Source organism: Mus pahari, chromosome 3 (genome assembly GCF_900095145.1).
Source record: "Mus pahari chromosome 3, PAHARI_EIJ_v1.1, whole genome shotgun sequence".
In the NCBI taxonomy this organism is placed as follows: Eukaryota; Metazoa; Chordata; class Mammalia; order Rodentia; family Muridae; genus Mus; species Mus pahari.
This window is the reverse complement of record NC_034592.1, coordinates 119,938,891-119,966,748: the sequence shown is the minus strand read 5'-3', so window position 1 is coordinate 119,966,748 and position 27,858 is coordinate 119,938,891. Positions and strand designations below refer to the sequence as shown.

General features: G+C 40.5%; 1 protein-coding gene across 1 annotated transcript in view; it reads right to left on the bottom strand.

Moving 5' to 3' along the window:
* Slx4ip (SLX4 interacting protein) overlaps positions 1-27,858 on the bottom strand; it is a 161,842-nt gene that overhangs the window by 41,887 nt on the left and 92,097 nt on the right. Inside the window, exons 3-4 of the mRNA XM_021192284.2 lie at positions 21,251-21,340; positions 16,272-16,392 (exon numbers count right to left, since the gene is read on the bottom strand). Of these exons, the coding sequence (XP_021047943.1) occupies positions 16,272-16,392; positions 21,251-21,340 (211 nt within the window). The remainder of the gene's footprint in view (positions 1-16,271; positions 16,393-21,250; positions 21,341-27,858) is intronic.

Below are 27,858 nucleotides of genomic sequence, written 5' to 3'. Positions count from 1 at the left end.
CCAATCTGTTGGTGGCCTTTTTGTCTTACATCATCCTTCTGCAGGTGGATATGGGGTTAGCTTAGTACCAGTTGTTACTACAAGATGATGCCATGTCACACATGCTAGGATGGGCATAATCAAAGTGGCAGTAACAAGTGCTGGTGGGAACACAGAGGAAGATGGAATGAATCCTTGTGCACTAAAGGAACAAACACAGAATAGTGTAGCTACCTGGAACAGTCTGCTCTTCTTTAATATATTAACCACGGAGATGAAAAAACCCACAAATCTCATTCCTAGGTATAGACCTATGAGAAATGAAATCCTATCCACTCAAAAACCTTCACATATATACTTAATAACACATATGTGTCATAGCCCAGGCTGAGCAGCAGAGTATTAGGTAGCATTGAAGGAACCCTGTGCTCCATCATCAGACCTGAGCCCACCAGAGAAAGAGGTGGGATATGTGTGTGTGTGTGTGTGCACGCACAAAACATTAATTTTAAAACAGAAATTCAAATTGTCTATCAATTAATGTATAAATAAAATGTAAATTCACTGGATGGTACAATAACTGCCAATTTAAGGGCAATGAAGTAGGCTGGGAAGAGGGCTTGCTCAGTAAAGTCCTTGCTCTGCAGGGATGAAGAGCTAAGCTTAAACTTCAGAACTGATTTTTTAAAAAAAAAGAAGAAAGAAAAAGAAAATCAAACCAGACCAAACCACCCAAACAAACAAAACACCAATTCTTTTCGTTTTCCATGGGTTCTGGTGAGCCAACTGAGAACATCTGGCTTGTACAAGAATTTCTACCTTGAGACTGAACCTCTTGCTGGTCTCCAGTAAGCTACACTGACTACCCCCTGAGCTGTAATGATCTGTCTGTCTCTGCCCTCCTGGTTGTTGGGATTTGCAAGCATGTGATCTGCTACAACATTTGCTTTTTTCAGATGAATTCTCCTAAAACAATAAATGAAACTTAATATCATTCTTGAAAAACAAACAAAACTAAGGTGGAAAGGCACTTGAGCAACAGAAGAATGCCACCAGAGCACCAGAGGCTGACCTCTGGTCTCCAAAGACACAAATGCACCAAAATAAACACGTACATGAAGAATTGAGGTTATGACTGCATATAGATAATATGAATGGATTTTGAAAGTCCAGTGCTTAGTGACAGAAGCTAATTATGCAATTCTATTTCCTGAAATGCCCAGATCAGCACAGTAAACTAGTGGTTGCTTAGGGACTGGGGGGAGGGGGGGGAGAGAAGCATCAGAAGAAAGGGATGAAACTGCAAATGTACCCAGGGCTCCTTAACACAGTAATGAAATGTTGTAAATATGATACTACAATAAAAAAAGGGGGGGGGGATAGGTAAGAAAATATTCTTCAGCCAAATGGATGGGAAGTGCTACTGTTCTTTTTTCTTAACCCCTGAAACAGTTAAGAATGATTTCTTCTAGGACAGCAAGATGGGTAAAGGCCCAACAATGTAAGTCTGCTATGAGCTCAATTCCCGGAACTCATGTAATGGTAGAAAGAGAAAATCAACCCTACAAACTTGTTCTCTGACCTCCACATGCACGACATGGCAAGAGCACAGGAACAAAAACCTCCATATACACAATATGAGTGTGTGTGTGTGTNTGTGTGTGTGTGTGAGTGAGTGAGAGAGAGAGAGAGAGAGAGAGAGAGAGAGAGAGAGAGAGAGAGAGAGAGAGAGAAACAGAGCAAGAAAAAGAGAAGTTCCTCTGATTGAAAATAACAAAGATTTGAGGTGCTGGGGCACAAGCTTTTAATCCCAGCACTCTGGAGGCAGTAGTAGGCAGATCTCTGAGTTCAAGGCCAGCCTGGTCTACAAAGGATTCCCAGGACAGCCAGTGCTACACAAAGAAACTCTGCCTCAAACACACAAACAAAACAGAAACAAAAAACCTGAAACTATTTACAATGGGGATATGTGATCAATTAATCACAGGGCTACATGGAAACAATGTTCCCATTAATGAATGTGGCATCCACCTTAGAGGTATGAATGCCAGGCTTCCTTGTGCAGTGTCCAGCTTACTCACTGTCTTCCGTCACTATAACACTAAATACTATGGAGCCAACCAAGACAGGCCAGCCTACTTTTCACTTTACTAAAAGGTTAGAGAAAAAGAGATTTAATAATTTCCTTATAAAAAGATAATTAATATACTCCATTTTCATTAAAATATATTTTACTAATGAAAGGGTAAATTCACAGAATGCACAAACCTCTCCAAAGCTCACATTATGTCAAAGGAAAGCTCAGAGGTATTTTACTTCCAAACGGATCCCATTAAAAAAGATTTTCTAACTATTTCAAAAAATGTTTTCTATTTAAGAGAAACTTTTACAAGCCACTCTTGCAAATAATGAGAATGTTGGTCTCCCCAAGGGAGTATTTTCTACTTCAGTGTTTCTAAGAATACACAGGGTTAAAACCATGTAAAAGAGATTTTCTCACAGTCGAGGAGAGCAAATCACCACAAATAGGAAACCAAGCAGCTAGAGGGTCAAGGCACTAGACTTCCAGGTCAGACTTCTGGTTGCAATTAAGCAAAATTCTTGCAAATATTTGTAAAGAAATAATATTTTGGATATCTACTTTCAAGGCTTACAATTTTAATTTTCTGTAGTAGTAACTTACATGGCAGATATCTGCACACACATACAAACATACACACACACATTTTGTATATAAAATGTATGTAGTGTATATATGTGTATATGTGGATGTATATAAATATACATATATATATATATATATAAACATACTCATTGAACATGGAAACATAATTCATATATTTACTTAGACATACATTATCTATGACCCTAAGACAGCAATTTGACAGATCTCTGCTTAAATCTTAAAACTAACATCTCTTCCAGGTATTGACCCTGTCCCCAACCACTTTAAGACAAGGTCTCATGTACTGTAGGCTGGCCCTGAACTCCTCATGCAGCTGAAGTTCGCATTCATCTTCTAGTCTCCACCTCTAGGAAGGGATGTCAGATAGGCACCATCACACCTTGTATATGTAGCCCTGGGGACTGAATGGAGGGCTTTGTGTATGCTGGACAAGCACATTGCCAACTGAGCACCAGGCCAGCCCCAGACATCCACTCTTTTATATTGGAGACTTTGTGGGGGAGTTTTGTTTTTGTTGTTATTTTTTAGTAACAATGGAGACAGAACTTTTCTAAAGTAGTTCACAAAATAGATGAGACCAAGTTCCCACTAGGTGATATGGTTTATAATAAATAGCTTAAGAAAGTGGACACTGAGTGAAGCACTGGCACTTGGTAACGAGAACACAGTGGCAGAACAGCAAATCTAAGTGAGGGATCCAAATCTAAAAAGCTGAGGGATCCAAAACTGGCAAGTGTGTGCTCACTTGGTTCCTGAGGAGCAGCCCAGCAACTGCTCGTGCAGACACCTCACTCAGATATTTGTCTAAATTCACCTAGAGACATGCCCGACATCTATGCTAAGAGAGGGAATTTGCACACCACTCCAGACAATGTTTAGGAGCTATCGTAGCTGATTTAAAATTGTGTTGGTTATAAACAAGTGAAATAGTTAACAGAAAATACTTACTTAGTCATAATTTTAGATTCTCTACTTTTATTGTAAGTAATCAGAATAATTAGGGGGTTACACTAGGGAATCCGAGAATGGAAGCTTTTTAGTTTATAATCATCATGCAGGTTACCACCAAATTTCATAAGCTTTTTAGCTAGCAACTCTTGTCCCAGGAATAAAGCCAAAGTCCATCTCATTCCCAATGCTCTGTACTCACACTTTACACCTGCAAAATCGGCTTAATAGCATTTCATCTCTTACATTTCTACCCTTTCTCTTCCCTCCCTCTCTTAACCTCCCTCCTTCCTTTCCTTTGTGTATGCATGAATGTTTGCACATGTGTGAATAAATGTGTGCGTGTGTGTGTGGGGGGGTGGGTGGGTGTATAGGCCGTGTCATTCCTCAGGCTCTATCTTGTGTTTTGAGACAGGGTCTCTCACTGGCTTGGAACTTACCAGGTAGGCTAGTCTGACTGCTCAGTGGGCTCCAGAGATCTGCCTGTCTGAACCTTTCATGGGATTACAATCAAATGCTCCCATGCTTAAATTCTATAGACCTGGATTCTGTGCCTCCAACTTGGCCTCTCTTGCAGGCCTTACTTACTGAGCTCTCTCTCTCTCATCCTTGTTTTCTCTTTCCAGTATTCTTATGAGTATTAACATTGGCCATGTGAAACTCAATGGCTAGACTTTAAAACCTTGGAAGTCCTGGCCCTAGAAGAGGTGAGGTGAGGTGACAAAGAACAGACAGGTTGGTAAATCATCCAGACACTTCTAGACATGAGAAGGCTACTGCTACAGAGCAGCAGACACGAAACTATCCAGAAACATACAGGTTGTGGGAAGGTTTCCCCATATCCTGCCTAGTAAATTAAATTATATGCTGCCTGGATGAGAAAAGACCACGGCATTATGGCAGAGAGGGGAGAACACTCTTTATAATCTGTCAGACCCATGGGTCGCCAACTTCCCAGGCTTTAGCTGGGGTGTGCCAAGGAGAACGCTGTCTAGGAAGGATCTCACTTTCCCCTTCTATTTTCATCCTTCAAGCCAATCCTTACAAACACATTAGCTATGTGGCAACTAGATCACTAGATAACATAAAGCTAACATGCCAGGGTACTGTGTTCCCAACATGCTGAGTTAAATCATGGCTTTCAGTGGTAAGGGTTGTTCTCATCTACTTATAAAAGTGAAGAGTCACAGACCCTGCAGCTAGCTGTCAGCATGAGAAATGGTGACCATTCTAATTAATGATGACTGTCACATGGCTGAGCATGCAGGTCAGCAGTAGAGTACATGCCCAGCATGTATAAAGCACTGTTGATTCCCAGCATGCCTAAATAGCCCTGTCATAATCAGAAATATAATGAAGCAGATACCTAAAAGAAAAACTTTTAGTTTTGGGTCCATTTCTATTCCAATTTATGAGCTAGAAGCTTTCTCTTCCGTTGTTTCCTTCCGATTTTAGCAGACAGGAGTGCTAATCAGCTCTTCTGACTCCTACAAGTGGCTTGTCTTTAAAAAAAATCTAGTGATAAATCATTGTTCTGCATGGAGCGGACAATGGGCAGGCCTCTCAGCCAACTACACAACTCCTCTGAAAACATTCTTACAAACCAGTATTTGACAACAAAAATCCTTTTTTTTTATCGTGGAGGATTTGGTAGTCACTGTGAATTTTAGCACACATAGCAATTCAGCAGCAAAATTTCCATTTGTAAAAGCGATCTTAAGCAGATACAATGGTAGGGCACTCAAACCATCACAAGAGCTTCAGAAAAAGTAACACAAACTTGCATCATCATAAGAAGCCAGCAAAGTAATATGAGACTCACATTAAAAGCTGTAGAAAAACAATGTGGGGTTTGCACTGCTACAAACACCACAGCAGAATTGGAACTTCAGCTTGAAACGAAACAAAAGCAACATCAATTTTGTTTCAAGAAGCCTCCATAAAGCTCAGGCTGAGTTCAGGGAGAAAGGGCAGTGGGCAGGAAGGCAGCAGAAGACTCACCAGCCAGTGGGATCACTCTAATGAAGTCCACCCTGACAGCCCACATAGTCTCAGCTAGATCAATAGAAGACCGAGCATTTCATGTGTTGAAAAGAATTGTGTTGTTCACAGAATTCTCTTTGAGCACTTTTGTATTTGATTTTGTATAAAACGCAGCAGACAAAGCACGACAAACCTCTGCAATACCCCTCCCTGTCAGGTGGCTTTGGCAAGTGGGACCATTATTCTTCAGTTCTGTCTGCTTTCTAGAGACTGCGTAAGTGTCTCCCCCCAGCTAAGAAAGCAAAGCATCTTGAGTTGTCATTGCTGATTTAGCACTCTTAGTAAAATGTCTAAAAGTTGAAGTTTCACAAAGTGCCCATTCTTGGCAAAATAATCTCTGCTGATGCCACAGTATAGTCACGAGAGGGATTGCAGGCACTTGTTTACATTATTGTCCTTTTTAAGGTTTTTTTTTTTTTTGCATGTGGATGAAAGTTTAGAAAATGTTTTGACTGAGTACATTATGGGGAGAAATGTAAATAATAACCAAAGCTTTTTAGACACATGTGTAAAAAGAAAACATATGCTTCCAACTAGGTTCTATGACAGACTAGGGAAATCCATTTCAATTCTTAAGTGGCTGTGAACAAAAACAATGTGTAAAAATTAAGAATATTTAACAGAACAGGTAACTGAACATATTCTATGCTGGCTTACTATTCAGAAAACCACATAACTGACCATTTCCTCCTTTTTTTCAGTTCTTCCCTTCTGTACCCTGAGAGTCAGAAACTGCCTACACACCCTCTGTTTGTGACTGGAGTATACTACCATTCCTCCTGTGGGTGTGCACTCAGAGCTCTGCCGTAGAAGCAGACTCACACAAGGAATGATGAGAAATATCCTACCTATCAAGGCCCTATGTTTGTTGAGATTTAGCAGTTGCTGGATATATAGCCTTTTTAAAAAAAAAAAATAGTGAAACTTAAAGAGATGCAGCAGCTGAAGGGTACATATAGGTGGTGTGCTGCAGCCGGTTTGTAGTCTGTCCTGAAGATGCCGGGTTTGTGCTGAGGAAGGGCTGGGCTCAGGGGAAACATGCTTCACTTCCAAAATTTATTTTAATTAGGAAATGGCTCTGTTTCCAATAGTCTAGGAAAATAAATACAAAACAAAATGCCACATGAACACATTTTTCACTCACAGGGACATCAGGGAGCAGAGCTCACAACAAGCCTGTGTCTGAGGAGCAAGGAGAAAGCTTTCTTTGGCAGGATCTTGTGTTGCATCAGGCACTAAGGGAAGGGAGGGGAATGTTTCTCAGACAGAGGGAAGAATAGGAAGAACTTGCTTGTTTTGGCCATGCTTGCCTTTTTCTTCTCTTGTGTGAACACCCATTGATTCTCTAACATGATGATGACGTGCCCCAGCACCAAAGGCTATAAACGAGGTATGTGGGGAGGAAGCCTTAGCACTCCTGCCTTGGCCACTCACATACCATACCTGGAATGACGCCACAAAAGGATGAGCAGATGGATGTGCATTTTGACTGGAGACTTCAGCTAAGACTTTAGGGAAATATTCAACTGAAAAACATAGAAATGGGGGGAAAAAAAAAAAACCCCGGCAGACAGAAACCACAGAACTCAGGGAAATTTAATTTATCTTATGACATTTTATAAAGGGCTGGGTTTCTTAGATGTTAACTAAAAGAAAAGGTTATATAGAATAGAGTAATAAGCAATAGAAAAATCCGACTACTCCAAAAACATAAATGGACTGTTATTTATATAGCCAACTTATTGCAACAGATACTTTGGACTAGAAGATGGGCTATTTGGGTGTCAATTTTTCTGTCTCAAGATCAGAGATGGGAGATATAAAGTCTAAAACAAAGATGCACATATGGTAATTCAAGCAGAACACTGATCCTATACCTGGGTAATTTAAAAAGAACTATGCCTTAATAATAAGAGGGAACTTTTATTAAGAGAAAGGAAAAGCAGACACAACTCTCCTTAAAGGAAACACAAGACAGTCTGTCATTAGACAGCTGTACATCACATAGCTACTGACATTTCACAGCTACATGACCTTTGGACAAGTTACACAACTCCAAGCCTGTTCTCTTCTTCGGAGAAAGGGTCAGGGATGATGTCTGCAGGCTGTAGTTACAGCTTAGCAGTGGGGCACTTGTGTAGCTGTAGAAAGCCTAGTTTTAATCCCCACCTATGGGAAGAAAAAGTGGCTAGAAATGCCCATTTCAGACACAACCATGCTGGTGTCTGACCGGCTAACACTTAGTAATAGGCACTAAAAGGCAGATGCTAAAGAACTGCCAGAAGGGAAGGAAGGGTTAGAGGAAAGCATTTTCTCTCCCTCTGTGCTAGGGGATTTTTCTACCCTGGAATCTTACACTGGATAGGGCGTGGTTTTGGAAAATGAAAGGCTACTTAATGACTTTTAACTCACAGACCACCTCCACCTCTGCTGTGATGGAAGCAGACCAAAGGAAAGTCAAGAAGCAGGTGACCAATGAATAGCAACAATTCCTCTGTTTTTCCCAACACTTGTGTTCCTCCCCAGTATCTGACTGTGCCAGGGCCCAGTTCTATAATGTGAGTGTTCCCAGTAGAAGCAGCATGTATAAAGGCTGAGAGGTGAGAGCACATTGTAATCTGGGGACTATAGATGAATCACAGTACAATGACAAACTGGTGATTAGTCAGGGGAACTCTTCAGGTATGTTGGTCTAGGTCACTGGGGTACTCCTTTCTCCTGAGGGACTAGGGGCTTCCTGTAAGCTCAGTGTCTCACAGGCCCACGTAAGACCTTCCAAAGTCTCTAGGACTAGCCGACTGACTCGTCAAGCATTCTTAACAGCCAGATTTCACATTATCTCAACCTGGGGTGAAAAATGTTTGGCATCTCCATACCCAGAAGTTCACTCTTGTGGCTGTCCAAAAATAATTAAGTAAATAAATAAAAATACCATTGAAGAGAGAACTGGGGCTCCTCTAGCAGAATTCAGCTATAAGGCTCACTTAGGTAGACCCAGCCAAGCACAACTAGCCAAAGGATGCTAAAAGAATGGTGAGATATGTGTATGTATGAAGATCTGAATAAGAATGGCAACCCCTACCAGAGATTTCCCCTCTTCTACCAGAATCCTTTGCAAAATAATGACTGGCTAGTATGAGAAAAGCACTGCTATAAGGTCTCTGAATGAGAAGCCTCCTTTAGGATGAGAGACAACCTCAGGGCATCAAGAGCTGGAAGGACTAATGATCAGAACAGATGCTGTCTGTAAACCACCAAAGCCCTGGAGTAGGAAGTCATGTGATGACTAGGTGGCTAAAAATACTGAGGCTATTAAAGACCAAAACTGCATAAGTCACTTGGTCATAATAAGACAACGGGTTGATAAAAGTCAATGGTCTTAAGTAATCAAACATGAGATTTATTGAAAACTCAGTCAGGATGCAAAGTGTAGGTTAAGACCTGATGGAACTTGGAAAAGCCTGTAAGCTAAAGGATGCAAAGTATAGTCTGACCAGCAGAGTAATATGTATTTCCCTGGCAAAAGCAAAACAAACAAAATAACTATGGTTTCTGGAACCAAGGGATAAATGGAGGGGTGACAATCATAGCATTCCTGGAACTCAATATGTAGACTAGACTGGACTTGAACTCAGAGATCAGCCTGCATCTGCTTCCCAAGTGCTGGGATTAAAGGTGTGCGCCACCACTGCCTGGTCCTACTGAGCATTCTCAAAGTGAAGGAACAAGGAATAAGACTGACCTGTCAAGGCAGAGCCACTGGCAGCTCAAGCACCTCAAGACTCAAAGTGAAGACTCCAGATCAGCTACGGACACAAGGAATAGAAAACAAATTCAAAGGAGAAAGATATAAATACTAACTACATGTTTCTTGCTTACCAAAGATAAGATGGTGCCTGCAACCTACACGGCCCTTTTTGCTGCTTCATCTGCAAGAACCAAGGTAGAAGTTTATGCTGTTTCCTATTTGTTTTATTTAAAATATGATGGTTGTAGTCCACTTCTCAATTTAGTCAGTAAATTAATAAACATGAGCTATGAATGAACTAGAGAGGGTTAAAAGTACTGAACTATCACTCAGAAACCCTGTAGTAGAGTGGAACTGGGGTTTGGAACTTTATCTATTGGAGAGGGAATAGTCTATGTAGCTCGGAAACTGTGTTAGGGGTGGGCTGATAGCTTGTTGTAACCTCTTGGAAACTCAGGGAAAGAGGAAATCAAGAGGAAAACGTAAGTGAGTAAGCTGTACCATGCATCCACTCAACCAAAAATTTGACTCCTCCCTGTTACTCTGATACTCCCAGGGTAAAGGCTAAATGTTTTTCCTCCATTGACTCACTTGTGGCCAGAAAACAGACACAAGATATGGTTCTGAAGCATAGGGCTTGGTCATGTGCTGATCTCTCTGGCTGGGCAGAGGTTTCTGGTGCTATGTCCTGAGCTTTGCAGATGAACATGACTTTCATGGCAAAACAGTATGTATACTCAATCTGTCCCCATGCTGTAGCAGAGGTGGTGCTTCAGAATAGTTACTGCTCACCCTTTTAGAGATCCCATAAGCTTTAACAAAGAGCTAGATACACTCTAGCTTGGGTCAAGTAGAGAAGAAACTGAAAAAGAAATTAAGCTATAGTTCCTGACCACAAAGGGTCTGTCTCAAGCCGAGGACTGTCAATTCTGTCTTACAAGGCTATTTTGGCAGCAGAGACATGGATGAATTACAGGGAAAATCTGGAGGCTCTGGCAGTAAGTCAAGAATTAGTTATGAAGGGAGTGGCAGCAGGAAAGAAAGAGAGAAGAATGGAAGGAAAGAAGGAAGGAAGTGGGGAAAAGGGAGGGAGGGGTTAGGGAGGACAACCCAATACAAACCCAAGCTGTAGTTGAGTAGCTCATAAAACATAGATGAGAATCAAAGAGCACAGTTCTCCTGTTTTGAGTTTTGAGCTGCTAGTCTGACACAAATTGAAGATGCTGCTAACACCCAACTCTGAGCATGACTAGAGGAAGATGCTGAGGTAAAGGTGGTAGGAGTTGACTGTGACATCTTTTTGAAAGCTTCCTCGTGTCACTAACGCATGCTGACTACCAAGATGACTTTTCAGATGACTTACAAGGGATGAAGCTAATATATTTAGTATAGTCTTCACTGACATTGTAAAGAACCGTTATAATATATATATATATATATATATATATATATATATATATATATATATATATGATTAAGGAAATAGTCTTGGAGGAGCATATGTAGTTTTTATAAAGAACATTCAAAGCATGAGTAATATTCATCTTATTAGAGCAATGAACAGAGTTGTAAATGTGGAGACTTGGCTTACCCAGGACGACATACTCAATTTCATGCCATACTGAGGCACATTACCCTGATGTGGCTGTGGAAATGTAAAGAAGGAACTGACTGTGATGAACCTGTCTACTGGGACAGTGATCCTGGGAAGAGAGAGCTGTACTGTAGGACTGATATCTTGGGAACTATGTGAGGAGAGCAAGCACTCAGAAGACAGTTCTCTGCAGCATGGTAATCTGGACAGGCGATTCTAGGGGTACCAGAGTCAGCCTTCCCCTCAAAGGGAGGAAAGAAGGCTGTTAAGTAGACTATAGCATGGCTAAGATATAATATGTTGCAGATAATATAACTAATAAATGCCATATAACAGGTATTTAAAGGAAAGGGGGAATGAAAGAACTGGTTAAAAAAAAAAATTAAGTTGGGACTTCATTGGCCAGGCAATGGAGAAGCTATTAAAAGTAAACAAAGTAGGTTCTGCAGGAAATAAGGAAGGCCAGGTTCCTTAGAGCAACCCCTAACCTTACGAGAAAGGCAGTCACCTACCCACATACGCATTGTATTTTGTAAACCATAGACTGCCCTGTATGTTAGAGAAACAACAAAGAGTATACAGGGCAGACCTGGTCCATGGGAGGCTCAGACACTGTGGCGAGGTAGATGTTTGTCAAATGGTAGGAGGGTAAGTTCAGGATACCTGTAATCTACAGACACAGTGATTATGCTGGGTACATTGGCTAGAGAGCTGATGATAACACAGAGTTGGGAAGACAAGCCTTGATTTGAGTCAAGCCTTCAGAAGGATGGAACCTCAGGAGAAAGGAATCAAGTCAATGGCACTTAAACAGGAGAAAGGAAAAAGTGGTACTGTATGACAGGCAGCTCAGTTCCCCAGGTGTCTTTATCTTGGTGATCCTGAGAATATCCTGAATGGTTTTCTACAGAGTTGCACAAAATCAGACCTATTTTTAAGGGATAGCCTAAGTATAGAATGGACAGAATGTGGCACACTGGCCATATGAAAGGTACCATGGGGTGCCTGCTACAGTTCTCTAGGTGAGGGGGAAATATAAACTATCTTGTGGTTACTGGGAAAGGGGATGGCCATGGTACAAATCTCAACAAATATGCATAAAAGTTATTAAAGTGAGGGGAAGAGACAAAATATGGGGCTACCCTGAAAATTTTACTTTCAAAGAGGTTTGTATATGTGTATGTATATATCTATCTCCTGGCTTCCTTTGGTCACACTGTCATCTCACTGCACAAAATACTGTATCCACTCTCTTAATGGTCATCAGATGCTGCACAAGACAAACAGGGCCTGGTTAGTGGTGGTGTAGTTAAAGTCAAGAGCAGGCAACAACAGAAAATCCATTTGCAGAGGACTAGAAGATGGACGGCTCAGGGGTTAAGTACTTGCTGCAAAAGCATGAGCAATGGGGCTTTGATCCCTCCAACCCACATAAATGCCAGTGGACATAGCTGCATGCCTGGAAGGGGGTGAAAGGGTATCCTTAGAGTAAGAAATCGCCATATAAACAAGTGCTGGGCTCAACTGAGAAAACCTGACAATGAATAAGGTGGAGGAGTGGATAGTGATAATTCGTAACTTCAACCTTGAGCCTGCACAAATGTGTTTGTGCACATATACATACAGACACAAACATGTACATTCATACACATATACACACACATGATTATCTTTAAAGTGGTCTTATAGGCTGGGTGTGGTACATGGCTGTAACTCTAGCATTTGGGAGACTGTAGCAAGAGGATATCAAGTTTGGGGCTAGCCTAGACTCTGAACAACTCAGGGAGACCCTATTCAAAAAAATAAAAAAGACGGGGTTGGAGAGATGGCTCAGCGGTTAAGAGCACTGACTGCTCTTCCAAAGGTCTTGAATTCAAATCCCAGCAACCACATGGTGGCTCACAACCATCCATGATGAGATCTGGCACCCTCTTCTGGTATGTCCGAAGACAACTACAGTGTACTTACATATAATAATAAATAAGTCTTAAAAATAAAATAAAATAAATAAAAAAAGAAATGAAAAGAAAAAGTTAGAGTTCATATAGTCCACTAATAGAACACTTGCAGAGTTAATGTAGCCCCACTTGTGTGTACCCCTGTGCACATGCACACACACACACACACCACAAACTCTAATCAGTCCCCCAAACAATAAATATTAAATCAGACTCTGAAATAACAAATAAATACATTATTAGAATGTTAACTGTACTTCTCTTTAGAACTAAGATTATCAGATGCAATTCAAATTCCACCAATACATTAAGAACATTGATGTTTAATAGAATACTTTATACTCAACAAAAATAGCAATGTGAACCTGGAATAAGTCAAGACAATCTTGAAAAACTCAGTACCAAGCTATAGTATATCAGGAGGCTCTAGAACCAGCACCAGTGACAGACACTAAAGGCTACAGCAGAATGGAAAGCTCAGAAATTAAACTTCACTTCAATACCAAATGATTAACAAGATTACCAAACCCATTCAGTGTGGAAATTAGCCTTTTAAACAAAGAATACTAAGAAAACTGTGGACATCCACATGAAAATGAGTTTAAATTCCATAGAACTTGTTTTTAGAAGAAAATTTTTTAAAAAAAGTTTCACAAAACAGGACTTGGCAATGATTTCCACAGACACAGCATCTAAGTACTAGCAACAAAAGAAGAAGGTGGTATTTTGGTTTTAGCGCATTTAAACACACACACACACACACACACACACACACACACACACACACACACACGTATGTATATCTATAACAAGGTAAGCCACCAAGAGGTTGAAAAGACAAACCACAGAATTTGAGAAAATATTTGTCAATTACATAGTCAATAAGGAATATTAATTTGCATAATTTATAAAGCCCTCCAACAATTTCCCCTCAAAAGCCCAGTTAAAAATGGACCAGGCATACAGTCATTTCTTAAAAGAAAAAAAAGATATATGAATAGCCAATAAGTACATAAGAAGATGGCCAGCATCACTATTCACTAAGGAAATAGTACCAAACCAAACCAAACAAACAAGAGCCAAAAAGCCACAATTAGAGATTGCTTCACGTATGTTATGATGACAATTATCAAAGTATCAGGAAATAAGGGTTGGCAAAGGTGTAGAGAAAATATACCCCTTGTACAGTGAGGATGTAAAATAATGCAGTTATGGTGGCAAATAATATATTAGTACCTCAAAAACATGATCCAAAGAATTACCCTGTGATCCAGACATTTCTAAGTGTATATTTAAAAAACCCAAAGTCCTGAAAAAATAATTTGTATATCAGTGTTCACAGCACTATTGTTTGTATCAGTCAGAGCATGGAAGTGACCATCAACAAATGAACAGACAATGTGACATCCACTGTAAGACTTCAAAAGAAGTGAAATTCTGATAGATGCATCACTAGGAATGCTAAAAACCTAACTGTAATGGAAAGAAACCAATGACAAATATCATATGACTCACTCATGGGAGATACTGGCTGTAGTGAGCTCAAGAGAGCCAGGAAGCAGAACCTCTGTTACCAGGGCTCAGCTAGAGCATGAGGACACATTCATAGGTGCAAAGTCCCAGACTGGACAGTGACAGACTTCTGGAGATTGGTAATGGCAACAGTTGAACAAAAACGTGAGCATTTGTGAACATTTCAATAGTTGTTAAATAGTAAATTTTATCTGTACTTTACAACAACAACTTTACCAAACAGTGACATGGGAAATTTTATTTTTATAATATATTAATTAGGAGGAAAAAAGGTTACAAAACTGTATGTAGACTAAGCTCCCTTTGTCTGTTTAATCAACAAATCTTTTTCTCTACAAACATGAGGATGTTTTCTTGTCTTTGATGGAAGCCGGGTACTGAGTATGTAGCCTCTTTCTTTAGCTGCCAGGGCAGGTTTGGGAAGGGAAGGGAAGGGTTGGTTGAGAATCAGTACTGATCAAAGTACCTATTGTAACAGCTGCACCAGAGACAGAAATCGGAGAATCTTGCTCAACTCTTTTCCTGTCGCACCGGTGAAAACGTGAGATTGTCCAGGTCTAATTGAGGTATAAGGAGTGCTTCTCTCATAATTTAAAACAACACTGAGTGGCAAATCCCCTGGAGCATCTCCTGGAGCAGTGCCCCACAACCTTTCTAATGCTGTGACCCTCCAATACCGTTTCTCCATACGATAATTTTCTTGCTACTTCATAACTGTAATTTTGCTACTGTTATGAACTGTACTGTAAATATCTGATGTGTAGGATACCTGATATGCAACCCCTGTGAGTGTTGTGACCACAAGTTGAGAACCACTGGATAGTAATATTGCTTTGTTTGGAAATGCAATTCTTTCAAGCCTTCCAGTTCAGGTAACAAAAACTACTTCTCTATTTATCGTCTATACAAGGTAAGCACTCTAGACCTAGAGAGATTTCAGGAGTATGTAATTCAGTTATTTTTCCTAAACATCTTCTGTTAGCATAACAGGGCTCACAGCAGTCTACCACTACAGTCTGATAATTAGCATGCACTGACTGTATCACAGGCTGCTATGAAATGTTTATTTTACGTGAGAAACAAACAACCAAAACCAAACAGAGAAACAAAGCAGAAGACTGAGAACAGAAAAAACACTGGAGTGGAGTTCATGAGAGTTGGGTCTGGATTCAAGCTCTGTTCCCTGGGTACTGTCACTCAGCAGGTCATTGCATCTCTATCACAGGTACAGGAGGAGGGAAGGAATGTATTGTCAACCTTGCTGCCCTTCAGGCTTTGGTTGCTCTATGCCCTGTGGCTGTCCTGTCATCCCCAGCCTCTGCCCACTCACTACAGGCAGAACCCACCCCATGCCACTACTGACAACCAAAATTCTGCACACATTTCCAAATATCCCCCAGGAATATCAGTACTCCTGTTTGAGAACATTTGAAATAGAGTGACATATGGGAAAACATTCTAAAAAGCATAAGACAGCGAACCAATTTATGTCAGTATTAATATAAATTCATTTGTAAGACTGTCAAAAAACCAAAAGAGACCTTTAAAATTTTACAGTTTCCTTAAGAATGTTTTATTTGCTATTTTTATATATTTTGCCTACCATTAAAAGTCCTTTAGGGCTTTCTGGCAAATTTTTGTTCCCTGAACACAAGTATCTTCATTACAGCATATTTTTTAAATGTATCACTATGCTAACATGACAGAGTGAAATATAATTGCAATCTCTACAAAGCTGAAATTTTATTTTCTTTGTCCAAAATTGCAGTGCTTGTTGCCTACCTTTTAAGGACAAGGGACTGGATCTTGTGAATTCTGCACTTGATGGCCTGTGTTGTTTAGAAATGCCCACGTACTCCTTAACTCTGGAATCAATGGTTTCTTTTAACAGCAAACAAACTTCCTAAAGTAAATTTAAAACATTAGACATTTCTAGTTTAATGCAATGGGGAGAAGCAAAAACTATACATTCTGAGAAAGCAAATGCTTTTCGGCTAGCTTTTAAGCCTAGCTGTTATGCTGAAATGAACACTGTACAGTCTTCATGACTGCACTGTACATTAAACGGACTATCAAAGATGGCTTCAAGCCTGATGCTGGCTTATATCATTTTCTCTCTACCTCAGTTTTACAATATCAAATGAAAGCCTTAAAAGCTTACTTCAAGAGCAGGATGTGACTTCAAGAATGATTTCATAAGTATCAGTCTATCACACCGTGATGGAGAGAAGAGACAAATCCCATGGAGCTCTACATGAGTGGCCGCATGGTCTCAGGGAGGTACTCAGAGGCAGAAAGGAGGGAAGAGTATTCCTCCTGTCACTGCAGGTGACAGCCGCCAGCGCTTTGGCCCCTGTTCTCACTGCACTGTTGTCCTGTTTGCTGGCACAGTGTTACCAGATGTTATTTGTATAAAGAAACCCAGAAACAGTGAGAATTTTGGTTCAAATTTAATTTTTATATTTTAGTGTTAAGTAAATACAATTATTCATTAGTTTCTGGTCTTAGGATTACAAACACAAGAGAGTCAGAGTGGTGGGTGAAATAGAAAACGGGTAATCCAGTAACGTGAACTTAGCACTCTTTGTGGTGATGGCATAAATCCCATTTGCTTTTTAAAAATCACAGTATGAGTCTTCATTCATTAATGATAAAAATAGCTTCTCATGTCTCTGATGTAGATTAATGTTATTAGGTAGCAGAACTAGGTTTGAATTCAATTTCAGCATACATATTAATAAATTTTCTAGAGATATCACTTGGCTTATAATATTTGTAAAGAACAACAACCAAAAATAACTCAGAAGTCCAACTCCACATTGGGACTATCAATGTTCTATGTGGTGGTTCCTGCATTATCAGGAAAATGTAATTTACTACAGGATATCAGGGTACATATATACAGGACACATATAAAACTGACACCTAATGAGTAATAAACCCTAGATCAATTCCCAACAACTCTGCAGCATTCTCAAGAGTTCTTCAGGTCACCTCAAACCTGTTCCACTTGTTTCTCAGACAACACAGGTTGTTCTTTTAAATGCTTCATAATTACAACATGAACCAGGTTTTTGGCAGCAAACACCCCTTAAACAGTATATAAAGCCCTTGGTTTAACACACACACAGAAATGTCTACATAAAATACAAACACCAGTCCTCTTTCTCTTGCTTTTTATTGCAACTAAAAGATGCACTGCTCTGTGGGATATAAAGATATCCACTTGCAGCTGAATGCTTTGGCACTGTTCACACAACACAAAGGCAGCCTTGCCTCATACTGCTGCTCTAGCAATTAAATAATTTCTGCTTCACATGGAGGGTTCAACTATGACTGAGCTAGAAAATATGTGGAAGACACACAAGGCAACAGGGATTGTTAAAATTTGGCCATAAATACCCTATAAGGCTAGGACTAAAAATAGTAAGACAAAAATAGAGCCCATACACATGAAGTTTCTGACTATAGTACAGGCCTTCCTTCTGGGAAGCTGGTTTTAGGAATTAAAGACAGGCAATGGGCAGAGTGGGAAAAATCCCTAAGAGCTGATGGTGCCAGGCATGGTGAAGCATCCTCTTCAAATAGAGTCATGCAGGAGAAAACAGCCAGAGATGTCTGAGAGGTCGGTGGAAGGACGGAGGAAAACTCCATGATTGGGAGATAGACACCGCCTCTCAGGGATAACGGGGCTTGTGCTAATAATGTCTGCAAGTTTACAGATGGGACCATTTTGGTTTGCCTCTTGAGTGCAAAGACTTCTTGAACTGGACTCAAAGAAAACGTATGTTTAATATATTAACCCAGTCCTCTTTTCATACAAAGTGACTTAAAATGCAATCAAAATGGTTTATGAAACATCAATCATGAGATGATCTAAAGACTAAACCCAACAAAGCACTGACTAAACAATGTAAAGCAGTAACCTTTCTTTAACTCTCCTTTTAAAGCATACACATAAAGTATTTCAGACTACCTCTAATGTCAGTGACGATGTATTTTGAAGGAACAGCCTAAAACAGAAATAGCAAAATACTGACTTTACTTTGAGAGGAAACCTCAACTTAGAGTAAGCAGACCTCTTGCAGTAACCACCAAAGCACCTCTCTGCAGGTCCCCATCATGTACCTCTGCTACGTCATGCCTAACTGTTCTAGAGTAGGCCTAGTTGGAAGAGCACAGTTGCATGTAGCCCCTTGACAAGAAATCTCACTTCATGCTTTGCAGGGGAGGTGATTGTGGCTCTAGAGCATTCCATATCAACCACTTCTTGATCAAAACTGCCTACATACCAACACTAAAGGTCTACAGCTGAAGTAGTCAAACTGTGAAAGAGCATGGGAAAGTTGGAGTCTGGAATTGGAGATTTTAGAAGCTATCAGAAGCTACTGGGGTGAGATCCCTTATGTGAAATATTAGGCACTTTGGTAGAGTGAACTCACTAATTTGAATCATATAGACATGTGTAAGTGATCTAAATTTGAGACTGAAGAAGGTAAATGGTGGAGAAAGATTCTAACCTGCTAAATTGAGAGTTTTCAAGAAGACAGTCCATAATCAACTTCCTTAGTGATAAAACAACCATACCAGTTCTTGTTTCCTCTTCTCAGCATTGGGTCACTGAGTATCCTTGCAAAATAATGACCACAAAGCAATACTGGTATTTCTATTTGATGGAAAATGTATTTTTAAAACTAATTTGTGGGTGGATAGATTAGTCTTAGTGAACTGAACAAATGATCACAAATACCATTCTCTGTCCACCGTTACTAGTCTTGTTATCATTCAACATTAGCACTTAATACAACTGACTGGTATTCACTTCTAGAAGACTAGTGGCAGCAGATAAATACTATGAAGGAAATGAAGACCAATATATTTTGAAAGTTTTAAAATTACATTTACTCATTTACTTGTGGTGTATATGAGTGTAGTTGTGTGGGCACATAAAAGCTGTAGTGTATACGTGCAGGTCAGAGGACATCTTGCAGGATTTAGCTCTTTCGTTCTACCTTGTGTGTCCTGGAGACTGAACTCAGGTCAATGCTGGGCAGTATGCACCTTTATACCCACAGAGCCATACAGCTAGTCTGTTTTGAAACGTTTGATCTGGCTAGGCCTCACTATCTGTCCCTGATCTCTACAGAAGGAAAGATACAATGGTTCTACACTACAGGAACTCACAGAAGTGTTAAAACCATAGGAGACTGAAGCCTTATCTGGTCAAACTCATTTTAAGAGGAAATTGAAGCTCTCAGGAAGGTCGAATATAGAATGAATTCTTGAAAGTCAAGAATTCAAGAGGTAGAAAGATAATTAGAAACCCCAGGATAACTGTTGACTCCCCAGTAACTTAACAATTGATAGACTACTGATCTTTGTTTGTTTATTTTTTAAGATTTTGACTTTGGGGCTGGAGAGATGGCTCAGTGGTTAAGAGCATTGACTGCTCTTCTGAAGGTCCTGAGTTCAAATCCCAGCAACCACATGGTGGCTCACAACCATCTGTAAAGAGATTTGAAGCCCTCTTCTTATGTGTCTGAAGACAGCTACAGTGTGTACTTAGATATAATAATAAATAAATCTTTAAAAAAAAAAGATTTTGACTTTGATCTGTGTGTGTGTGTGTCACATGTGTGGGTCATGACCATGGCCAAAAGAGGGCTTGAAGCCCCTAGAGCAGGAGTTATTGGCAGTTGTGGGCTGTCTGAATGGGTGCTAGGAACCTAACTCAGCCTATGAGAATAAGCCACCTCTTTCGTTCTATAATAGCTAACTACTAAATGGAAAGCATTACGAATGGAAACATATAGTCGTGACACATTTTCTATGTTAGGTTTGGACGACTGAACAAATAATTATACGAACGATAAGAGATTCTTTTTTACTCAGGCAGACAATTTAGTAGACAGACAGACTGCTCATGTGGTATTACCCACTCACCTAGTGTTTTAGGCAGACCCTCACCCTAAGCCAAAAGAGGCTTACAGAATGTCTTAAAGAACTGTAGTACATTTTGGTAGTAAACAGTAAACTAATTCTATTTTTCTTAAATATTTCAATATTTCTAGGCTATGAAGCTCACCTAGCAGGTTTTTTCCCCTCAAATTTTCCTAAAATTTCATGTATTAACAGACCAACATACTCCAAATCTATGTTGTGCCAAGTCAACTACACATCCATACCAACTATCTGCTTTACTAGATAGTCAACATGAAAGGAGGAAGACTGGAATTCCTCTTCACTTGTCAAGGCTCATGACAACGAAAAGAGGCGAAGATGAAAGTGAGAATTAATACAGATGTGGCGATTAGCCTCCTGTGGACTCCACACCTGTTACAGGTGCCGCCATTCTTCTCATCTCTTCAGATCAAAATCCCTGCTCACTTGGACTAGTCTGACTTCCTCTTCTTCCCTTTTTATTATAGAGAATAATTTTCCTCAAAGTGGAGGGAATTCGAATTTTGGGTTTAAATAACAGAGCCTGGGATGAGGACATAGAGAGTGTGAGGTGCACATGTGCACACACACAGTTGGATCAGTAATATATCAGCACACGAAACATGGCTCTGTCAGAAGAGCATGGGTGGCCACACATGCATGCTTGTCTCCAGACATACTCCTGCTTTTCAGTGAATACCTAACAATCACTAATTTTTTTTAAAAAAAACACAAAGGAAAATGAAAGCTCAGAATAGCTGACATTTCTTCTAGCTGGTATTACAAGAAACACTGTTTAAAAATAAAAGTGTTTGTTATACCTCTTTCTTCTGTTCAGAAAACCAACTGGAATCTCTGTTAGAACCTTGTGGTAATACATGAAGATCCACCAGGACTGCGAACTTCTCACACTGAAAGAAAAGAGGTGAATATTTATTAATGGTAGAATGTGTCTATGCAGGTCATGCCCAACAGAGAACTCCAGAGGATGCCACAAACTGTACACACACAAGGACAACAAATCCACCCTTGGGGCGGAATCTCAGCATGGTTCCTAGTGTTCACAAGTTCATAATTATAGTGGAGATGTTAAGAAGAAATGCAGGCTTAATTAGGATGGAAATGACAAAATAACTATTTCTAGATCACACCTTGAAAGAGGATGACCAGACATCTCCATGGTAGGTGGAAGTCCACCAAACATGGAGAGAAGTAGAAGAGGACAGTACTAGGTAGCCTCCGGAAAAGAACAATTCTGTGAAGAGCCTTTCTCCTCAGCAGAAAACAATCTATATAAGTTATTGCCTTTTTTAAATATAAGAACTAGCTGCACGAAAGAGCATGGGATAGGAATAAACACTCAGGAAAACAAGAAAGAACCAGAGAGATAAGGGGGTCCAAGTTGGATTCCAGTTACCAAAACTGAGGAAAGTTTCCTTTAAATATGCTATGAATTTTCAAAGCCTCCTTTCTTACTTCAAGAGAAAAGATGAAAATATTGTATGTCTGTATAATACAATAGAACAGCCAACTAGGTTCTCAAAATATGACTATCATGTCTTAAAGTTGGCATTTTAATTTCATTTAATGTCAATTTGATAGGCCCATGTAGTTAATGTCTCCGTACTGGTCAGCAGGCACTCAGGTCTCACGAAAAGCTGTAACCGGGCTGGAGACATGACTGAGAGGGTCAAGGGCCCTCTATGGAAGCATGAGTCCCCACACTCATCAGTACCTCAGGTCTCAGCGCTGATTCCAGAGCCTTACTGAGCAGTCAGTCAAACAGAAATGGCAAGAAAAGAATGGAACAAGACACCTGATGCTGAACCTTTGGCCTCATGCAGAAATTCATGTAGGGGTCCATACACACACACACACACACACACACACACACACACACACACACACGTGGCTGTAGCTTTATAAATGTTCATACATCAGGAGTCACTTCTGCGATTCCCAAGATAACAGTAGGCAACACATTGGAAAGAAAAGAACAGGCAACCAAGATCATAGGTTGGGGATGTCAAAGAGCCCCTGACAATTCAGACCTGTAGCAAAGTCACTTTTATCCATCTCTAACTAAGGAAGTCTTTACTTTCCTTTATAAACTTCTGTGAAAACATGGGGAAAGTAGATTCAACAAATGGTGCTAGAACATCAGCCACAAACACAGAAAAACAAAACAAAACAAAACAAAACAAAACTTAACTGGCATCTACCTTATTAACAATTATAACATTTAATTTGAGATAGATAATAGACTTAAGCATAATAACCAAAGCACTATTACTCTTATCATGGGGCAGGAAAAGATTTTATACATATGATCCAGGAAACTTAAAACATTGAAGAAAAATTGTTGATTTTAAACTGGACATAAACAATCAAAGAATTTCTGCTCATCAGCAGTACCATCAGTGAAATGATATATTTGCCACAGACTGGATAAAATAATTTGTAAATACACATGTCTGACATGCAGGACTGACATCCAAATATGTAAACAGCTTCCACTGAGTCATAGAATTTTTTAATCTAAACTGAAATATGTACCACAAATATGAAAAATGGGTGACTGCACTTGAAAAAGTATTGAATTTGACTGCTGCCAGGAAAACTCAGTTCCTAATTAACAGTCACAGCCACAGAATGGATCAGAAGGACTTAAAGACTGATACCATACCAAATGGCAGGAAAGAATGGAGCAGCCCAAACTCACCCACTGTTGGGAATGCAACTGGGTTCAACCACTTTGGCAAATGGTTTGCCAGCTTTCTACAGCGAGCCATTTACTTACTGTCTAGGCCAAGGAGGCCATTAGGCCAACAAGGCCATCTTACAAGCTTATCTGGGCTCTGTTCCCACTAGACCAAACTGAAGACAGACTCAAGGACTATCAACAGGAGAATAAACTAGTATTCTACTCACACAATGGAATGGCATTAATCAAAATTTTGACACAACCAACAGACTCATCTCAAAACCAGAATGAGCTAATGAGGCCAGTCTGATGAACACCTACTATATGGCTCTGTGACAGAAGTTCACAACAGCAAGAGCCATGTGTGGTAAAAGTGGCAGGGCAGTGCCTGAGTGGCATAAGAAGAAGACAAATGACAGGAAGATGCAGTGTCCTAAAGAGGGTCCTTGGTTGTACATATAAAAGCGGTTCTTCTCACCTTATATGAATTACTGACCACTAATAAATAAATTTAGAATGTAAGTATAATATCTGAAACTGTGTGTATATTATATAACCTCTTATAAGGATAGTGTATTGTGGCTATCTGGTTGCAATTTAGTTTGATGCATCAAAATCATTATTATTATTATTATTATTATTATCATCATCATTATTATTTTAAGTTTTTCAAGAAAGGGTTTTTATGTGTAGCCTTGGCTGTTCTAGAACTAACTCTGTAGACCAGGCTGGCCTCAAATGCAAAGATATTCCCGTCTCTTCCTACCAAGAGCTAAGATTAAAGGTGCGTGATACTATTGCCCAACCAGAATTGTTTTTTAATTAAAGAAATCCAAGAGAATATTAGAAAGCCATAAAAAATATCAGTATGTCAGATACTAAGATTGAGAACTGTTTTGTGAAATGTAAGTCTCTGTATGAATTATGATGAAAGGTTGATGTTTTGTGGGCTGTAGCAAAACAATGTTTGAAAAACACATTCAAGTGTATGGATACTTAGATTTTGTTCTCAATTGTTGATTATAGATCTAACCTTTAAGGATGCTGCTGCCACCAGGTGGAGGTCATATGCCACAACTACAAGATCTTAGATGGTGGATATTAACATTTTGTGTGCCCTGATTCTTTCTTAAAACCAACTGAGAATCTTATAAAATATGCCAACAATGCATTTTAAATACATAAAATGAATATACAGGCTAAAAAAGAAAACTTATTTCACTGAAGTATATTTATCAAAATTTTAAAAAGCAACTCCAGTTTGTGATATAGTAATAATGCACTCATGGTTTGCAGGCGCTGACTCATATCTGATGGGCCCAGTGATAACAGCTAACTGAAGAAAGGGAAGAGTGCCTGTGATATTTTCAGATATGTTTTCTTGTGCGTGGTGTTCTTCAATAGGATGTGGCTTCTGTTCTATACTGTATTGGAATAAAGAAACCTGAGAACCAGAACCTGAGGCCTCTGTCTTCCTCAACTTGTCCATCATTGTTGCTTGTATTGGAATTAAAGTAACAACTGGGCTCATCTTCCCCAGAAGGAGATCTGGGATGAGCAGATTTCTGGGTTGAATATGAGTGATGATGAGGCAAGAGTGGAGCTGAGCGAGAAGCCATAGCAGAGAACCTAAAGCCTAGAAGTTGGTGAGGCCTAGAAGGCACTTAGGGTATGGGTTATGGTATCTACGTGTCTTTAATATTAGCCTTAATATTCAATTAATACTATTCTTTAAAATCATTTTGCAACAACCATAACACACAAAGAGCTGTGATTTCTAATGGCCACAAGCACTGCTACTACCACTGTATTTTAGATCCTCCAGTCGTAATAAAAGGTGGCCTACCTTCTTTTATGAGAACTTGGTCAAAATCAACCTCTAACTTTCCCATCTAAGTCCAAGGAAACACAAGGTTCAATCTGGAGTTTTTTCACACCCTGATTGATTATAGATTAGATTTTTCTTTCTTTGAATAAATAAGGTGTCAATTCTTACACTGGCAATGTAGAAGAGGACTTTCCTAGATTTCTGGAAGATTCTATGCTTGGCAGGCAGTGGTTCTCTCTGGGCAACCACCAGGCCTTGCTTCTCTCTAGCAGAAGCTTGGATAATCTGCACTAATCAGGACCATTGTGTCTCCTAAAGTTCTCTGCTCTCAAAGCTCTGCTTCTTTCTCCCTTGAGTAAACAAAGGGTAACAAACTAGGCCTCTGAGCACAGAGGAGGCACAGCTTCCCTTCCTCCTTATCCTTAATTAGGAGCTTGTTTCTACTCTCAGAAGAAAAACTCTCCAGCTCTCTTCAGATCAGGAAACATGGGAAGCATCACTACTTCCACAGGCCAGAGTGGGTCATTAAGGAAGGGATTCCAAGGGCTTTGAGAAATAGCTTCACATTGTTAGGGAGGAATGTTAGTGTACAGGGGATTCCACTGGCCTGCCCTCAGGGACTTACCAATTACTTAAGTCATGAACCTCTACCACTGCCAGGTGAACATCAGGTGTGTGCTGCACACAAAAGGACCCACCCTCCATTCAGCAGCTCTCTCTCCCCTTCAATCTGTTCCCAGCATCCTATCTGTTCTCTGCAGATGTACTGCCCCCTCCCTGACCCCTGCTCTCATGGCCCTGCTGTCTATGGACATGTTCACCTGTCTGCCTCTACCCCCTTTCCAGGCCCTCACTCCTCTTCCCTCCCCAGTAAACAAACCCCTTTTACAGCAGATCTGTTGCATGGTGTAATTTCTCAGGGTGCACCTTGGCTGGGGCCTACAGAGATGATATGTCTCGCCACATTATATTTTATAACATTAGTACTGTAACTCAGAGGAATGTTAGCCTACAGGTGACTCCCCTGGCCTGCCCTCAGGGACCTAGAAATTCCTTACCTCATCACCTGCTGCCACCAGGTGCACCAGGTGTGTGAAGCCAGCAAAAGAACCCACCCACCACCCCAGCTCTCTCTGCACGTCCTCTGAGTCGCCTCTTGGTCCTTCTCTGCTCCCTCTCTCTGCCAACACGGATCTGCTATCTGTCTGCTGTCTACATGTCCATTTGTCTGCCTCTACCCCTTTCCCAGGTCTATAGCATAGCTTAATTTCTCAATCCTGCTACAGATAGCCCCTCGTTTCATTATGTTTCATAACACAGCCCATGCATTTGGTTATACATACACAGGCCAAGGTATTCTTTGCCTTTCACCCCTCCACCTAGAAGTGGTTTCCCAAAACCCTGGGAGATACCTCAACAATTCCTTTTCCCTAACCTTCTGGAACAGGTCACTTCATCTTGTAAGTTGTGGGTTTTTGTTTTTGTTTTTGTTTGTTTGTTTGTTTTTGTTTTTTGTTGGTTTTTTTGGTTTTTTCGAGACAGGGTTTCTCTGTATAGCCCTGGAACTCACTCTGTAGACCAGGCTGGCCTCAAACTCAGAAATTCGCCTGCCTCTGCCTCCCAAGTGCTGGGATTAAAGGCATGCGCCACCACGCCCGGATCGTAAGTTGGGTTTTTTTTTACTGTGTTCTTAGACACCCAGCCACTCCTGTTCTGCTGCTTCTCCTATCCCCACTTAGGCTGTCAGACCCTTTCCTAGTAGTGTCCCACATGAACTTGTAATGTCACCAACAGAGCATGCCTGCTCTAGCCAATCTGAGCCTTTCACCAGGCCTCACTACTCTGCTTCCTGCTGTTTGGTAGGGTCACCATCCTCCAAGCACAGCAAGCTCTGAGAAGTTCTTTTGAAACATTTATCTTCCTCCTCTGGCTTACACACATTCTTAAAGTGCTTACAGACTTCTGCCTTAAATGACTGGCCTATGGAGGAGACTTACCTGCTAGAACGTGAGCTCCAGCAGAAATGTGTCCTGACCAGGGTCTGTCGACTCTAATCACCTGTGATTAGCACTCTAGTAGCCCATAAACATGCTTCATATTTAGTGGCAGAAAGAAAGAACATGACGGAACAAACCATCCTAAGTTTTCGGCACATCAGCAAGGCAAGGAGTCAACAGCCTTTCTAGAACCAAGGCCATGGCTATTTATCCCAGTGAATGAGCTAAGACCTTCCTCTCTCCTTAGTCTATAGCGATAACAGCTGCCATCAGCAGTGGCGAAGGTTCTTTTTTCTTTTTCCTCCAAGATTTAAAATGCAAGGATCCTGGGACTACCTGAGCATAACGTCAATGGCAGACACACGTGTCAGTTATTTCACCTTCAGTAGTTTAGCTTTATGTTGTGCTCTCTCTGAGGCTTCAGAGAGACCTTGTATGCTGACTTTACAAAAATATAAAAGTGAAACTATTCCTATGGATCATTGTGAAAATCAATATAGAGCACAGACACAGAGGGTTTCCACATTGTCTGAGTCCCTCACCAACAGAGGGGCACAGAAACAGGACATTGCAGTGCATACTCTAACCTCATGGTATTCACCTACCACAGTGTTCATCCAAAGACCAGAGGCAGCAGAGGAAAGGCCCTTCCTTGGTGACTCCTAGGAAACAGCAAGCCATTGAGCAAACCAACCACAGCACTCAGAGAAAGTGGCCCCAAACAGTCCTGTATGCTCAAATCTCATCATGCAGACCCACAGATCAGTGTCAGCACAGGGTGAGACAGATGGGGGCAGGAAGCCTCGGGTTACAGAGGAACCCTGAAAGGCAGGGGGAACAAGGGGACAGGCAAGCTGGAAAGCTCTCTAAGGCAGAAGAGAGGATCACAGCAGGCAGTGG